Genomic DNA, 18,112 nt, shown 5'->3' with positions numbered 1-18,112 from the left:
TACCTTTTCAGACTAAGCTTTTATTTTTTTGATATTACAAACCAGTTTTCTTTATTCACAAACCACTGTAAGTGATATAAACACTAATTTCTAAAGACAGATATACACATTTTCTGGGTTTGCAGATTGCGTGATGTGTGTGTTAAGAAGTCACTATAGGCCACACATGATATTAATCTTTTTTTCATAATTCATAATAGCAATAGTTATTTAGATAAATGAAAACATTCCAAATAAATACTGTTTTAAAAAATCCAAAATGTCTGTTTACATCTCTGACATACATTTTAAAATGACTTGTTGGCATCTTGGAGGAGTGCCTAGACAGAAGATCTGCAACCTCAGTTGGCACCCACTTGCTCTAAATGATTTTATTAAAACTACATACAGTCATGGGGGAAAAGTACAGCTCATCAATGAAAATCAAAACTGCAAATTAATTTTACTTTAACCAACACAGTAAGAATTCTATGTTTGTGATTCCAAATACAATGCAAATTCTGGAGTGTGAAATTTGAGGCAATTGGGAGAAATCTGTTTATTCTCCCTAGCCCCCTATTCTTTCTCTCTCTCTCTCCCCTCCGGGGTAGGATGCCATAGTATTTTAAGAAATCCTTGCCTTTCAAAACATCAACTGTCATCACATTGCTTCCCAGGTGGGGGAATGGGAATGCCTTAGTGATGCTATAAAACACCCCTCTGCCCCTCCCCTCCCCCACCCAGAGAAGCCTGCGGAAAAGAACGTCTGATACACTTTGGGCTGCTGAGCGGTTTCCCCCCTTTCTCTCTGGGTTCAAGACAACCGTCATCTGCCTTAGATATCGAAGCTACAGAAACTTGGTTTTCAAATCTTGTGAAACTTTATTGATGGTTTAATATCCAACCGATCTTACTGCATGCACATAGGATGACAAGAATGCTGGATCACAAACACTTTTTTTTTTTTAAAGTTTTGTTTGGTTTTGTTTGAAAGCAGAGTTGTTACAGCGGATTGGCAGGTTCACAGCGGTGAGTTGATAACTTACTAAAGTGCTTGCCAGACGGCCGGCACTGTACACATGAAGACTTAACTAGGGCAGCAAAACTACTGGGGACAGCTTGCTGCTGTTTGTTTCATTTAAATACAAAAACAGGAAGACCCGTGACAGATACCCCAACTCAGGTTAACTTGTAAACAGGACAACATGGAAGGCGTTCAAACAGAAGTAATCCGGACAAACTGCAATTTTTCAGCCGTGTGTGTCGCTCTGGCCCTGCTTCTGAGGTGGGGGGGGCTTTGTTCTTCAGGGAGGAGGAGGGTACACCTACATTTTTGCTTCCTTCTGACAAGTGTCCTGGGCCTTGGAGACAGAACTAAAGTTACCGGTTTGAGATCATCACTGTGACCAGGAAGAATAGGGGGTGGGGTGGGGGGGAAAGTGGGCAGGCTCTCACAGACTGAAAAATTGCAGCTTGCTCACATAACACAGTCATGTTTCAAAAAGTACCAAGCTGACGAAAATACCATGATTATCTCTACTCAATGATTGCAATACTTGTAAAATGCTTCTAGAAATCCGAATATGATTATCATGTAATTCCATAAAAATTATACGTCTGTCTCTAACAGTTGTTCTACTAGGCTAAAACTAAAGCTTCATAGACTGTTTCTAGAACTTAACAACTCCACTGCACAGATGTAAATTTTATACATTTTTTAACTGGTACAAAGAATTTAAGTTTTTATTACTTTCTTTTTTTGGAAAAAAAGAAAAAAATAGAAACAGTGCTTTTTATCACCTTTTTATTAATGTTATTTTTTTCCCTCCCATAATATAAAAGTCAGCAATGATATCAATAATTTATTATACTGGAAGAAATATAAAAAGAATGCTTGTTGATGGCCTAACTAGCAGTTTTTGCCTAAATAACTAGCGGCTGGTTAAGAAGCTGAATACTGCCCAGGGGGAAAGGTTAAAGGGTGGGTTTGCACAGCTTCATTCAACTTGGATGCACAAGGGCTGCTAGAAGCATCCCCTTAACAGCATAACCTTTGGCCTGAACGGACAATGAGTAACTTAGAACCGTTGCTATATGATCGTTGGTGCAGTGGGTCGTTTAGATTCATCAGTTACTATTTTTTTTTTCTTTCAGTCGAACCCCAGTCCCAATCCCCTAAGTCCCTCCCACCTTTCCCCTTTCATAAAATAAAATAATGCAGATGCAGAAAAAATGACTACTGTAGTCACTTACACTCTTCCCGAACAGCTGATAACCCCAGTAGCTTACTATTCAGCATATATAATTCATTTACATGATAAAGCACTCTGGATATGGCCCTAAACCAGTTTTTATTCATAGCTAGCATCTCTCTAGGTCAACCACAAAAAAACAAAACAAAACAAAAACAAAAACAAAAAAAACTCCTACAGCCAGCAACCAAACTACGGAACCTTCAGAAATTAAAGACCCACAATAGTAAAATACACAGAACAAAATATCTGAGGTATAAGATAAAAAATGTAATTTTTTTTCCTCTTTTTAGTTTTTAGAGTTGCTAAAATGATGCACTACTGCATGTATTGCAATACCCAGGCCTCGGAAAGCTTCCTTTCTCCCCACATTGGAAGGTTTTTATGGTTTTGTCATTTAGTATGGAGCAAAACGGTTGTATCCCCCTCGGTATATACTAGCCTGCAATGAAGAAAGAACGAGACCCACATCATCAGCATGGCTCCTAGTCTTGGCATCAGTCAAGGGTGCAAAAGCATTCTGAAACAAAGCAATTTGAGGGGTGTGTTTTTTACATTTTCCTTTTGCAACACGTGGATCATCAAAAAAAGACTACTCATGTGAAAAATAGACACTCAAACTCAACCAAAATGAAGGCACCCCTACCCAACCCCAGGCCATTCTTGGAGAACTGAAGATAGGGCCAATCCTAACCACCCCCCCTCCCCCCAAGAGCTCCACGGACAGAGAGCCCCTCTGAAACCCAATTCTGTCGGCCAGTCCTGGTAGCTGAAAGGACTCGGATATACACTGGACCACTGAAGGATGCGCAGTGTCTCATTCTGTTTGCTCATTTGATTCATTAACACTATGATCCATCGGGAAAAGCTCAATCTACACTCAAGAGGTTGAATGCAGATGACTGATTGAATGTCGTAATTCCACTCTCTTTTCCAACACATAACTCAAGTGGACTAGGTGTTGAAGCAGAGTGGTTGAAGGCAAAATCAGGATGGAAATTTAAATCAACTCCTTACTTGACGTGGCTCAATGAGCTGTATGGGAATTTGCGCTTAAGAGGGGAGTCATACGGATGGATTGCTTGATGTAACCGAGCTTGTGCAAAAGAACATGGTCCCCAGATCGTGGCTGAATTTCTACCACCACGCTCCAGCGAATTGTCTGGCCATGGCTTTAGACGGCTACGAGGTGGCACTTAATTTATTTCCTTTTTCTAAAGGTATTGGCGATTCAAATGAATGCCTATGGGAATTGAGTTTTAGGATAAAGGACTGAGAGTCTTGATCCCAAGCAGAAAGCTGCATGCCAAAAGCTGTGTAATGATTGCATACGCTCTCACGTGATGGGCACGTCTTACTGTACTCAAGAGTTTTAGTGCATAGAAGTTTGAACAAGTACAGGCAAATTCACCCACCCTCACCTCCCCTGTTTGCCCTCCCCCACCCCCCAAACAAAAACCCAACCCCCCAAAAAACAAAAGACAACCCCCAAACCCAGCTGATTCCTTCTAATTCCTTATGTACTAGGCACACACACAAAGTGTGCCTCTCTCTATTTTCTTTCCTGGGCGACTATGACTTTAAACATGAATTGTAATAGGGGAGGAGAGGCAGTCAGATTCTCAGCTGCCTGACAGCAGAGGCCTGGAAGTGTGCAGCTTAGCTCCTCTGAAGTCTGTGCTGGGGCTGGAACCTTGGGGCTATGTGAATGAGCAGCAAGGGAGGGAAAAAAAAAAGAAAAAAAAAGTTCTGCATTGACACTGCATTCTGTTAGTGATGGATTTAATTATCAAAATGACTAATTATTCCATTAAGGTAAGTGCTCTGCTAGGTGAGACTTGCAAAATTAGAAATATAATAACTTACATGCACTACATTGCCAAGAAATTAAGACATTTATCAAGTTTACTGGGAGGATTAATGTGGCATTTTAGCTGCTGTTAGATTAGCACAAGAGACAAATTCAATTAAGGGGAGAGTGAGAGGACGTCAACCGTCAACCCGGACGTCAACCGTCAACCCGTACAAAGGTCCCAGCTGGGGAAGGGAAGGGAGCGGGAAGAAGTGAGGAAGAGGAGGAATTGGTACTCACCATGGCACCAACGCCGTAGGTGGGGGCTGGAGCAAGTGTGTGGTGGTAGGGGTCGGCAGCATAAACTCGTCCGTAACTGAAAGGGAAATAGAGGTGAAGATTAATCCATAATATGCAGTTACAAAGTAATAATAGCAACCATAGAATGCAAAATACCAAGACAGTGTGGAGGGGCCCTATTCATCTTCATACCTAAGGAACATATTCCTATCTGCCACATAACATTTAAAAAGTCCATCTGTGCATAGCACATTCTTTTGTCCATTTAACATGGCTGGTCTCTCATAGGACCATTTCTAACTGCTCATGCGGCTACCTTGGAGACCGAGGTAGGCAAACAAACAAACAAACAACACAAAACAACGTGAAAAAATGGTTTTAAGAAGCCCAGTACACCCAGTACCCCCAGAGGACATGTTAATACTCAAGAGAGATGGTCCTTTTCTCCTAATTTAGCTGTCACCAATCAAAGGAGAAAGGGTGAATCAAAATGGGCAAAGTGACCCAGTCTTTTCAGTTAGGGTCCAACATTTTGTTAAGAGCAAACACACTCAAATAGAAGCATCCTTGAAGGGTTTCTGGGACGCCATCCCACCCCACTCAAGAGTTATAGCTCATTTGATTTCAATCCTATCACTCCAGAACCTCTAACTCATCAATCTATGGCCAGGTTCTGGGAAGGGACACATTTCAAACAGTATTTCTTGATGACAGTTCCTTATCTTCGAGTTTTTCTGTCTCTCTTTCCCATCCTCCACCCTCCTCTGTCATGACTTCCAGCACAGGCCTCAGAATAAAAAATGAAGAAGGGGAGGAAGCCTGATGCATTCAGTGTCTATTAAGTGTCTGGGACTGAATGATGCCACAGATCAGAAATTAGCGTTCAGAGAGGTGAAGTCACTTGCTCGAGATCACAGAGCTAGACAGTCAGAGCTGATCTTCACATTTCTCAGAGCCACTGGAAGGATCTTTCCATGGTGGCATGTACCCTTACTTAAATGGCCTGCCAGATACCTCCTTGCAGGTAGTTTGAACATTGCTCCTTCAATAATGATCAAAGCTGAGATGCAATCTTAAGTTAGGTTCCCCAGAAGAGCCTGAAATAGAGATTCTTGTGCATGTAAAGAAGAGGAGAGAGAGAGGCAGGCAGTTCAATAGCCAGGGAAAGAGGAGAAATGGCCTGAGCTAGAGACTAACTTTGACCTGACCCTGTGAGTTGTGCCCCAGAATGAATCCCAGCTGGAGGCAAAGGGGTTCGTTTTTTGAACACTCATGTAAGTTGAGCATTAGCTGCAGGTTTCTCCGGGGGGGTGGACAAGAACTGAGTTGAAGTGACTTTCGTGGGCAGAAGGTAATTCTCTGAAGAAGGGAGCACCTGAGCACTGTTAGCAGCTGGGGAACGGGGGTACCCGTCACTAAATGGGATATATGTGGATTGCCCATAGCTTTTGGCTCTTGGACTTTCCTTTAAAGAATGAAGGAACAAGGCCGGAAGAAATGGTTTGTCTGTTCTATCAACTACTGTCAACCTTAAGCCACCTCCCATCTCTTGGAGTCTAATTTCCACAGGCTTTATTCTTCTCCTTCTCTATCTTTTCACCATTTTGCTTCCAATATTCTTGCTCATAGCTGGTGAATAAGAATGTACTGGATGGGCCTGGCTAGCGTGGCTCAGCGGTTGAGTGTCAACCTATGAACCAGGAGCTCATGGTTCAATTCTCAGTCAGGGCACATGTCCCAGTTGCTGGCTCAATCCCCACGAGGGAGGCGTACAGGAGGCAGCCAATCAATGATTCTCTCTCCTCATTGATATCTCTGTCTCTCCCGCTCCCTTCCTCTCTGACATCAATATATTTAAAAAAAAAAATGTACTAGATGGAGCATATAAGCCAGTCAGAGAAAGACAAATATCACATGATCTCACTCATATGTGGAATCTAATGAACAAAATAAACTGATGAACAAAATAGATCCAGAGACATAGAAGCAAGGAACAGACTGGAATCTCAGAGGGAAGGTGGGGGAGGTGGGTGGGTGGGAAGAGATTAACCAAAGAACCTGAATGCATATATGCATAATCCATGGACACAGATAATAGGGTGGTGGAGGCCTGGGATGGGGGGAGGGGCAGGGGCGCGCTGGCTAGAAGGGGTCAATGGGGGGGAAAGGGGGACATATGTAACCCTTTCAACAATAAAGATTAAGAAAAACAAAAAAGAATGTACTGGAAGGGCCTGGCATGATTGCTTACACCATGGAACCCTGAAAGTTCAGAAGAAGTTGGGTGAAGATCCTTCTAACTCATGGGCTCTAGTTTAGACTCCAGGTGGGAAAATGATTTGACCAGTTCACATTGGATGTGTCTTCTTCCCGAGCCCTCCTTGCCTGTTCAAGGGGTACCAAGCTCAAACAATCCAGATGAGGCTTTCTGCTTCAAACTGTGTTCTCCCGGTCCTCACAAGCGGTATGAGAATGGATGTTTCTCAGTGAAACAGACAATCCACCCTCCCCTTTGCACTTCATTCCCTGAGACACCTGCCAGCCCGCTGGCTCATCACAAAAGGCCTTCCAAGACCCCCATCTCTCTGGGAGGAAAAACAGATGGAAGTCCAAGACAGAGGGCATGTTAAAATAAGAGGCATGATGACATTTTTGAAGAAGTCACTCATTCAGGGAGATCACTCATGAAAGCTGGGCTTCGACCCACGCAATTAGAAGTAAATATCCATAGGTGTACAAGAACATGAGATACAACTTTGTCGTTAATTTTTATTTCATGAGAAAGTAAAGTTGTCATTAGTCCAGAGGGTTAAAAAAAGTGATCATAGAATTATTTTTAATGCACTTTCACTCTGCAAAGCTGGTGGTATGAACAGGACATATACAACAAAAGCGAACTGAAAACCCTTGGAAATGTACTATGTAATGCCACAGCATGCTGTCCCTTCAAAACGGGTCTGAAGATGTAAATTCATAGGAATTACTGTTTTTTCTTTTAATTTGGGGAATGATTTTACTGTGGCAAAGATTTCCTCTTTTTGGTAGACGACATGTTGGTGGCCTGAATGCACTGCATGAAAACGTAGCTCCCACCCTTTTCTCCCACGTACTTTAATTGTACGTTCTTATTTGTTTATAACACCGGGCAGAGCCTCAGTGGAAAGCCCAAGGTAACAATTTGGCAATGTTCTCTGCCTAGGCAGACGAAAAATACAGCAGCGCGGAACTATTCCTGGTAAATGAGCAGGCGCCTTTTCTCCTCAGGGTGACCTCTACCTTCAGATTCTGATGGTTTTATTATGATTAATAAATTTCATTTCCACAGAGGAAAAGGGACCATGTCAGCTCAAACTGAAAGCAAGGAGGCTTCTTTTCAAATGCTAATTTCTGAACACGCCCTTGTGTGACACTACAATTTAGACACAAGGTTATTAGGGAAGATGTGGACTCCAGCTCTACTCTCACAACAGCTATGCCAGGCACGTCAGCAACCCTGCACCCTCAGAGCTGGCTAAGCACAGCCTGAAGGAAGAATGGCAAGTCCCAGGGACCCCAATGGAGTGATGGGAAAATGTGTCTGGACTGCCGTGTTATGAGTGATCTCCGCACATGGTCACCTCCACCCGACCTGGTCTTGGCCAAGGTGGACCACAGTGCATCAGGTCATGACGCTCTGTTTCCCCACAGCCCAGCCCTCAGAAATTACAGATGAAATCTTAAATGTACCCACGTCATTCCATTCACACTGTCACCATCCTAACATCACATATTTCCCAGAACCAAATCAACAATAGCCTTAAATCTTGTCTCTTTGGCTCCACTTCTGCTTCTCCAAACCACCAGCCATTTACTATTATATCTGTATCTATCAAATCTATCTATCTATCTATCTATCTATCTATCTATCTATCTATCATATATCTATCTGTTCATCTATCTATCCACTTATCTAATTGAGATAAATCTACTTATATCACTTCTTTGCTTAAAACCCTCCCCTGATTCTAGAATACAATCCAAACTTTCCTGAGTCACCCCTGTCCCTCTCTCAATCCTCTCCTGCACCCCTCTAGCCCTTGTTTACTGTGTTCCAGGCACACTGGCCTCTTCAATACTCCTTGGACACATGCAAATTCATTCTTTCCTTAGGGCTTGGGCACTCATTCTCCACCCGAATTGCTGCCTTTTCTTCTTTCTGTCTCAGGTCAAATGTCACTTCCCTAGAGAGATGCTCCCTTTCCTGACCCCTCTTTCTGAATCGCACTTTCCCACCCTCTCCTCACCCCCTCATGCCAAGTAGCAAATCTCTAGTAATTTTGTCTACTTACTTCTCTCCCTGGTTATTCACCTGTCCCCCTTCCTGCACTGTCAGCCCCATGGAGTCTGGGGCAGAGACTAGTACAGCACTGGGCACAGTGCAGAGGAACCAGGGCCACGCCACTGCCACCGAGGCAGCAAGAGGGAGGGGTGGAGAGGAGGGAAGTGTACCCAACATTATGATTCTGTTAGTGGCAAAGCTTTCTGAAGTCCTTAGGTCAGCTGCTCTTAGAAACATTCAAACCCCTTAAAGACACCCAAAGAAAACTTTCTGGGGACTTTGGAAATACAGTGTGTAATTTCCCATCACCCCCGAGGGTTTATAAATCACTGCCCAAGTTGTCATAAGGCTCACCAAAACCCTTTAGGGAAAAACCAAATAAACAAAGGAATGAAAGGTAACAGCTTGCTGCCATCATGAGCCCTTGTCTAATCTTGACCTTAGCAACAACTTAAAATGAGGCGGCCCACACTGGGCCCTGGGAAGGGCAAAGGCCTTGGGGCAAGAAGATCCAGGTTCAAGTTCTGCCTTTGCAATGTTCTTGTTCAATGACTTGGGCGCTGATACCAAGGATACCAATAAAATGGTATCATTTTATCTGAGCCCTGCCTAATTCACAGATAAAGTGCATGGGAAGAAACCAGACATGTTTTAAAGCAGTCTGCACATTATGATACAAGGGCTTTTATATAGGTTTTCACAAGCCAATCTCTGTAGAAGGAATTGAAGGATCCTCTTCTAATATGATCATGTGTAGCTCTAGCAGTCAACGTACAGATGCCTTTGGAGTTGAGAGCTAGCTAATTTGTGAGTTGCAGACATAGTTTAAATTGCTGTATTTGAACTTCAGGTTCAATAAATAATCATGCCACCTGTTGAATGGGAAATATGAACCCATGTTTGTAAAGCACTTGGTGAGCTCTGCTGAGACATACATATATTACTTGTTAATAACATCTTCTAAATCTAGTTGAAACAAGCTGGATGCCCATAAAACACAATAGGGTCATGTAGGTACACCACACAAGGGTTTTAACAGTCAGGTGATTTTCTTATAGGGAGATATAGTAAGAACACTTTAATTAACTTCACTCCATACATTTCAATTAAGAGTCTTTATGCTCCTGGGACTAGTTATTCTTACTTTAGCATCATCCCCCCATGCCTCCTGTCCCAGAGATAGTGGGGGAGAATCCCGGTGGAGCAGAAAGATGAATCAAATATCTTCTCCCCCTGCAATCTATGTCACCATGTGGCACAGATCTCCTAGACAGTCCATCTAAGCAGGAAGGCACGGAGACTATGCTGTGTCCTCACTACACAGACAGGCACTGCAGAGTAGGCATTAAAAATAGGAAACCTGCCGAAACCGGTTTGGCTCAGTGGATAGAGCATGGGCCTGCGGACTGAAGGGTCCCAGGTTCGATTCCGGTCAAGGGCATGTACCTGGGTTGCGGGGACATCCCAAGTGGGAGATGTGCAGGAGGCAGCTGATCGATATTTCTCTCTCATCGATGTTTCTAACTCTCTATCTCTCTCCCTTCCTCTCTGTAAAAAATCAATAAAATATATTTAAAAAACAAAAAACAAAACAAAATAGGAAACCTCCCGAGGAGGAGCCTGCAAGGGCTATATTGCCTTCCTAATTGTATCTAAGATACAGCCCGTAAGGAACTGGGGAAAACTAATCAATGCAAGGCACATATTAACCACACAGTACAAACGGGGTATTTACTACACCATGGCCCCATGGTTCTGACAGCCTGCTACTTGGAGAGTGATGGTTTAGCTAGGGCATGTTCCCACTGGTTTGCACATGTCTCAGACCTCAGTTGCTCACTATGCCTTAGTGAATCTATTCAACTAGGAAAATATTTCTCTGTGATTGCTGTGGCCTTCTCCTAGGCAATGACTTAGACAAGATACACAAGATAGAGGAAGTGGACAAGCCCCATATCTCAAAACCAAGAAAATAGCTCCACATGCAGCTAAGCCTCCAAGGAAGATGCCAGTAGAAATGGGAGAAATTCTCTGAGATGAACAACATGGAGTTACCTCAACATGACTGATATTTCTGAATTTTATCGCTGGTCACTTCCTTAGCTTGGATTTGAAACAATCATCTGCACAGGTCACTCAGGACAGTGTTCAGCCTCCTGATTTTTGTCCTCAGAAGAAGGAAGGAAAACATCTTCTGGGTTCTTTAGCTTCCCAAAGGGAAGCCGTGGGGTCTGTTGTTGCACATAGATGCTGGTCACACATGTGAACTGTGCACGTAGCATCTATGGGAACCAGGTCCTACCACCTATGGGAAGTCAGACGGCATCATCCTTTCTATGTCTCTAGTGCAATTCAAAAGCTCTTCCTATTTGGAATCCCAACAAAGCATGTTTGAGGTAGGAACCTTGGTTCTGGACTCAGCACAGCACAGCAGCAACCACTGTCCAGGAGTCAAGAAGACACAATAAGCCCCGCTGGCATGGCTCAGTGGTCAAACATTGACTTATGAACCAGGAGGTCATGGTTCCATTCCTAGTCAGGGCACATGCCCAGGTTGCAGGCTTGATCCCCAGTGTGGGGCATGCAGAAGGCAGCCGATCAATGATTCTCTCTCATCACTGATGTCTCTATCTCTCACTCTCCCTTCTTCACTGAAATCAATAAAAACATATTAGTGAAAAGAAGGCACAGTCAGTCCTGCTTTTGGTTCCACAGTTCCTCCACTACAATAAAAGACACAGAGCCATACTCTCTCTAAGGTCAAGGCCAAGGCACCCTCCGTGTGTGTCCTGACTACGGCTCTACCAAAATTACGAAGAATTTCCCATCATGCTTTGAAATCAGCATGGCACCCCAACTATGGTTTAATTCACAGGGGGAACCCCAAAGGCAGTTCTTCGTGTGTTTGTATTCTTCATGGGGTTGCCAATAGCTCCACAGAGAAGCCAAGCTAAAGCTAAGAATTCCTCAAGGTCAGAATTTTTAGAATCAAATCTTGCTTCTGCTATGTGTCTGCTGAGTCATCTCAGAAAGTTTATCTCCTCTCTGAGCCAGCTTCTCCATCCATGAATAGAGACAGTAATAGTGCATACTGAGTGTAAATTGCTGAGTGAAGCTGAGATAGGGTTAGTCAGAACCAAACAAGTGTCAGTTATCGATGCTATTAAGACTGGGAGGATTGCAACCCTTGTCTGCTCTCTATTCTGTGTGGGGTCCCTGCAGCAGAGCTCATGGGGCACAGGAGTCAGAACTACCCCTGAATTGAGTTGTCCATCTGAAGCCCTGAGTAATGGCATCCCCCAACCCCTTGTAAGTGGATCACAGATTCTGAGAGGTTAAAAAGCAATGTGAGAAGGAGGCAGGTTACTTGGAGGCAAAATTAAAACGTAAAGTCAAGAAACACTAACAATGTCCAGATTATCTGTCAAAACATTTTAATTCTGAGTGAGTATCCTTCACCTCTAAGAGACCAGTTCTTGAGGCATGCCAACACTTTCGATACTCATTTGAACAAAATGAATGAAAATGTGGCTCTAGAATGGTACTGCTTAATAAAAATATAAAGAGAAACACAAATGCAAGCCACGTATGACATTTTAAGTTTTATAGTAGCTGCATTAAAAAATAAAACCAGGTGAAGTTGTTCATAATTTTATTTAACCTGCTATATTAAAGATATTGTCATTTCAATCTGTAATTGACAAAAATATTATGATTAAAATATTTTACATAGTTTTTTTTTGTAGTAAGGTTTGGAAATCTAGTATGTATTTTACATTTATAGCTCATCTCAATTTAGACCAGCCACATGTTAAGGGCTCAATAGCCACACATGGAGATTGGCCGCTATATTGCCAAGCATGGCTCTAGATAAACCTGTTGGGTGTTCTTGCTATTGAACTAGAAGGATTCCTGAGTGATCCACTCAGTGTTTCCTAAGGCAAGGGTGGGCAAACTTTTTGACTCGAGGGCCACAGTGGGTTCTTAAACTGGACCGGAGGGCCGGAACAAAAGCATGGATGGAGTGTTTGTGTGAACTAATATAAATTCAAAGTAAACACCTCTATTGAATTGCCTGGAGGAACTTGTAAGAATGTAGGTTTCCAGGCTCCCTCTCCAGGTCTGTGAATCAGAATCTCTGAGGCAGGGAGAAGAGGACATAGACTCTGTATTGGTAACAAGCTCTGTAGGGGATATTCATGGCTCTAACATTTGATACTAACTTCTCTCTCTTTTTTTAAATCTGTACTGATATAGAAATCCCATACTCAGCCTAATTCAGAGCTATCTAGATATCTTTAATTCTCATAGAGACATTTTATTTGTAGGATATTGTTATTGCATGTATCAAGATTGAACATGCCTGGTATATAGAAAGCTGTCAATAAATACTGATTATGTGTACTTCGTCCCTTTGATATATGCCCCCTGAGCACTCTGTGCTTCGCCTATAATAATACACATCACATCTTATTGGAAACAGGCCAATTAACTCCAAATCAATTCACGGCATGACGACCTCGCTGAATAATCAAATCACCAAAATGAAGGGAAGATAATGAGATAGAATTTGCTGAAGGGTCACAATTAGAGGAATGACCAATTTGGACATTTCTTCTAGATATTATCTGAAGTCTTAGTGCAGCTGCATGAATGCATGTACTATGTGCATGCACGTGTGTGTGTGTCTGTGTGTGCACATGGGTACAGGTTGGGGGAGATAGAAGAATGGACAGGGGTGAAAACACCCCCCTTGTGCCTATAAACTTGCCAAACATCTCTTCTAATAGTTACTTAATGGAGTGTATATCAACCTGTCCCACAGGGGAGGGTTTCAGAAGCTTTCACAGATGCGACCAGTACTCAAGGACTGGGAGTGTGTCCCCAAACTGGCTTCACATGCCACTAAGATGGTATCTGGTGTGGTGGAGAGGGTAAGACTTGCTGATGGACCAAGACCTGGCCTCCAACTGCACCCCAAATACACACCAGCACGCGCACTCCCTAAGGAGGGGGCAGCTGGGAGCCTGGACTCTTCAGGCAAAACAATTAGCTTCAAGTGTCCAGTAGTTTTCAAGGAATGACTTATCCTGTTAGGTGATTTTCAGCACAGGAAAGACTTTTGGAGAACTGACCTGAACCACACTTTATTTGTTTAACCCACTGTCTTCCTGATACATACAGTGACCCCAGACAAGAGAGTTGCTCCCTTTCTCACCTTATCCCCATACCTAGATCAGTGCCCAGCACGTCTGAGAGACTCGATATATACCTGCTGCCTGAAGGGGATGGATCATGTCAAAGAAACACCCAGGGAAACAATTGTTTAGAGAACCTTTCGGTTCCCTTGGGTAGTCTCCAAATTTCCACAATTATGCCCTTGAACTCACAAATATGAGTTTTGTAGGAGCAAGATAGCACAGCTGAAGAAAGCAAGAGCATTCCACCTGGAGGCAAAGGTCCATGTTCCAAAGTCAAGATAAAAGGCACACATGGGGGCAGCGTGGTCCGGTGGAAAGAGAGCTTTGGTATTGATAGACTCCAGCGTGATTATGGGCAAGTTACCAAACCTTTCTGGGCCTGAGCACTTTTTTTTTTCTTTTTTAACCTACAAAACAGGATGACAGTAACATCTCCCTCACTGAGCTGTTGTAATAAATTATATATGCATACCTATACACACACAGAGATGTATATAGATGATTGATCATACTTGCTAGCACCCAGAATTGGCTCAGTAAGTCATAGCAAGTTACGACTATACCCTGGAGAATTCAGCAAAGCCCATGTGAGGGACAGTTACTGCTGAGATGAAGGGCTTGATTTCCATGATGACAAAAGCCTTAGCCCTCAATGGGAATGATGGATACATCCTTTGAGTCGAAAGGAGGACATGGCATTTAACACAAAGTGGGCCTGGTAAGTTTCTAATTTGCCAGTATATCCTGTTTGTTCACCTGTCAAAATACAGCCCAGAGACCACCATTTCTCAGCTCCTCCACAGACATCATCCTAACAGAGGCCACTGTCACCCCTCCCTGAAGTGCTGCAAGAGACTCACAACTGGGGTCCTTTCCTCTGCTCTTGCCATATTGCAATCCATTCTTCACAAAGCAGTCTAACATATCATTAAAAAGATAAGTCAGGTCGCAGCTGGCCCTCCAGTGCCTTCCCGGCACACTGAAAATAAAATCTCAAATGGTTTCTGCAGCCTCTAAGTCCTAATTTGTCTTAACCCCTGGATACTTTCATGATATTATCTCTGAAATTCTCCCCTGAACACACTGGATAGCTTACTGTTCTTGGCCACCTCAAGGAGCCTCAACCCCAGGGCATTTGCACTTGCCACTATTCAGCCTGAGGTGCTCTCACTTTCACAATTACTTACCTGGTTCACACCTTCACTCAATTTAGCCCCTGCTCACATGCTCTCAGAGAGCTCTATTCTGATCTGAGTGTAAAGTTGCATCACATGGGACTTTCCATCCTCTCTCATGCTTTTAAAATTTTTTATTTATTGATTGATTTTTGAGAGAGAGAGAGACAGACAGAGAGATGGGTTTGTTGTTCCCCTTATTTATTTGTTGGTTGATTCTTCTCTGTGCCCTGAAAAGGGATCAAACCCACAACCTTGGCATATCAGGACAATGTTCTAACAACCAACTGAACTACCCAGCCAGGGCCCCATCTCCTGCTTTTTGATTCATTATAGCTATTTTATAACTTTACATGCAAGTACATTATAGGCTTATTCATCTACATGATTGGGGTCTGGTCTGTACTAGAATGGAGGCTCTCTGGAGGAAGGGCTTCTCCTAACTTATTTAATGACATGTATGTCCCGAGGGCTGAGAACAGTTGCTGATAGCAGTGATGACTCAATACACACTAACTCACTGAACTGAATTTCCAGTTGCTCTGTCAAAATAAGTAACTTGCTTCTCAACCTCCATTCAGGTACAAGACCTATATCTACTACAATACAATCACTAGCCAGTCATGGAAAAGCTCCAAAGAATCACGGCGGTAGAGAGACCCTGGCTGTAAGAAGAAGGGAGATCCATCTTTCCCCTTTGACCATCTCTTGCAGAATCCAACTCATCAAATGATATTTAAAAAAAATGCTTTTATTGATTTTAGAGAGAAAGAAAAGGAGAGAAAAAACATTGATGAGAGAGATACATGGATCAGCCTCTGGCACACCCCCTACTATGGATGGAGCCTGCAATCCAGGTATATGCCCTGACGGGGAATTGAACCAGTGACCTTGGGATGCATGGGACAATGTTCAACCAACCAAGCCACACTGGCCAGGGCTCATCAAAGGATCTTGATGTCACAGTTCAAAAAGCTACTGGGGTGTTCAAGGTGTAGGTACTAGATGGGACACCCACACATGTCTTTCAGGAACAACCAAACCAAAACCAAAACAAAACATCAAATAAGACACTTGGAGCCACTGAGTCAAAAAAAATCAATTTCCTTGCCAATACAATCTCATAAACCACAAATGCTAATAATAAATGTTTCTTCTATGTGGCTAGCAAAAGCAGACTTGACGTTTTGGTGTCCTCTCCAGGTGACCCACATAAAAATTGTCACTTTTCCTTTGGGAATTAAAAGAAAAATCCTTCAGTCTCACTGTGGCTGCTGTTCGATGATTTTCACCGTCTCTACCCAGACTCCCACACAACGCTGCTTGGCCAGCTCTGTCCTCCTAGGTGGCTATGTAAGAACAATGCATCTTCATAAAGATTTCAGTTATAATGTTCATCAAGCCCTCAAAACTGAGATGTTAGGCCTCTTGTTAATATCTTTCTTCATTTAAAAAGATGGAAGTTGCCATTTGTCAAACACTAGAATCCAGGGGATACCAGGATTCAACAGACCCGCCCTGAGAAGTGTTGTTGGTTACACGGAGGTGAGAGCTCCGGACAGGTGTGATGTTTAGAATGTGGGTGTCCTGGTTTTTCCCCAGGATCTGCGAGATAAGTCCCGGGGAGACCTCATTGAAACCATGAATTACAACCTTCATTGACTGAGCAGTTCTTTCTCTCTGAGGAGGGTGGACTGGTTGGGAGATCCTTTGACTTTTGATTGATATGGGTGTCTTTTTTTCATGCTTGATTCAGAATTCAGAGCTCAAATTGAACCTTATGAAGCAGCATAGAACATATTATTAATATGGCCATCAAAGCAATAGGGATAGCTCTCTCAATTTGAAATTTGATCAATAGCAATTCATTAAGAATTTATTGAGCAGCCATCCTAAATTAGATAAGGTAGGTGAAAACACTGGCTCTATTCAGACAAACTTTCATCATCTGCAGCCTCTTTTAGGGATATTGTGTGTGAGCCATTTGCTTGCAAAGCAGGGTTTGTTAAGTCACGAGACAACAATCCGTATCTACCTCTTACGTTTGATCGATGATGTCAGAATATACCCTAAAACCCACTGGGGTGCGTGTACAGTTTATCACGGAAGACAGAATCTGGAAGACCAGCGTATCCACACAAGATGTCCATTAACATTTTAAACCAGCATTCCTCCCCGTCCCAAGCAGTTTCCCCTTTGGTTGCATGCTTCATCCTCAAGGTTTTGAAAATGTTAAATGACTCTTGTATCCCAGGCTCATTCCCTTGCCTCCCCCAGCAATGCAATGATCAATCTTCTGCTATTAGGCATTAGTGATGGGTTATGGTTGTCACTACCTCTCACAGGGCGAAACAGAGACATTTGAGGCTAAGGGTTGAGGAGGACCATTATCCACGGGGCTTTATAGAAATGGAGCAAGCTGTCGCTTTAAAATATGAGCATGCATCCCCCATTCAGCTTCCCGGGTGAGACTCTAATCCACTAAAAACATGGAGACCAACCACATCAGTGAAACCGATGCAGTATTCTGAGGCCCTTGCTTTCTAGAGCAGAGAGGGCCATGGACATGTTCCTAGTTCTCTCTCTTCCTTTAGCTCCTTCTCTCCAAAGATTGCGAGTAGGGAGTGAAACAAATACGCCTCTGTGTATGGCTCCAGTGATCAAATGTGATGGGTAGCTGATGAATGCCTATTTGGGAGACTCAGTTTAATGTATGCTTTTGAAAGTCATGGTATACTTAACTATACATGGATGAGTTCTACCATGCACTCTTTTGCTAAAAGCACAATTCCTAGCAATCATGGCAGTCATAGATTAGGCTTAAAAACAAATAATAAATAAATGAAGAGTTAAACAATTAAAAAAAAAAGATCTCTTGTTAGTTAAGGCAATCACCTCTCTGGACATTTAATCAAGTAATTCCATGCTAATGAAAGTTCAAATTTAACGGTTGTGACCACATCAAAGCAAAAGACAGGCATTATTGTGATGGACACATCATGCAAGTGCGATTTCCATCTGCCAGTGCCCTGATCTCAAAAAACAGAAGGCTTCATCTGAGTCCTGTTACTTGTAATATGTTTAAAAGAAAAGCA

At 42.9% G+C, this 18,112-nt stretch overlaps 1 protein-coding gene across 29 annotated transcripts in view; it reads right to left on the bottom strand.

The window, feature by feature from the left end:
- The window catches only part of RBFOX1 (RNA binding fox-1 homolog 1), a 1,463,300-nt gene continuing 1,445,188 nt past the window's right edge, over positions 1 to 18,112 (bottom strand). For 13 of the 29 annotated variants that reach the window (XM_059693106.1, XM_059693100.1, XM_059693095.1 and 10 more), the window contains 2 exons: positions 4,324 to 4,399; positions 3,684 to 3,931 (listed from right to left, as the gene is read on the bottom strand). In XM_059693106.1, the coding sequence (XP_059549089.1) occupies positions 3,784 to 3,931; positions 4,324 to 4,399 (224 nt within the window). In that variant the 3' untranslated portion in view covers positions 3,684 to 3,783. Of the gene's footprint in view, positions 2,752 to 3,683; positions 3,932 to 4,323; positions 4,400 to 18,112 lie in introns of those variants that run through there. The other 16 variants (XM_059693121.1, XM_059693113.1, XM_059693116.1 and 13 more) reach the window with 5 other exon arrangements.

The sequence above is a fragment of the Myotis daubentonii genome, chromosome 4 (genome assembly GCF_963259705.1).
Source record: "Myotis daubentonii chromosome 4, mMyoDau2.1, whole genome shotgun sequence".
Classification (NCBI taxonomy): Eukaryota; Metazoa; Chordata; class Mammalia; order Chiroptera; family Vespertilionidae; genus Myotis; species Myotis daubentonii.
The sequence above is the reverse complement of the archived record's forward strand: the minus strand, read 5'-3'. Positions and strand labels throughout refer to the sequence as shown.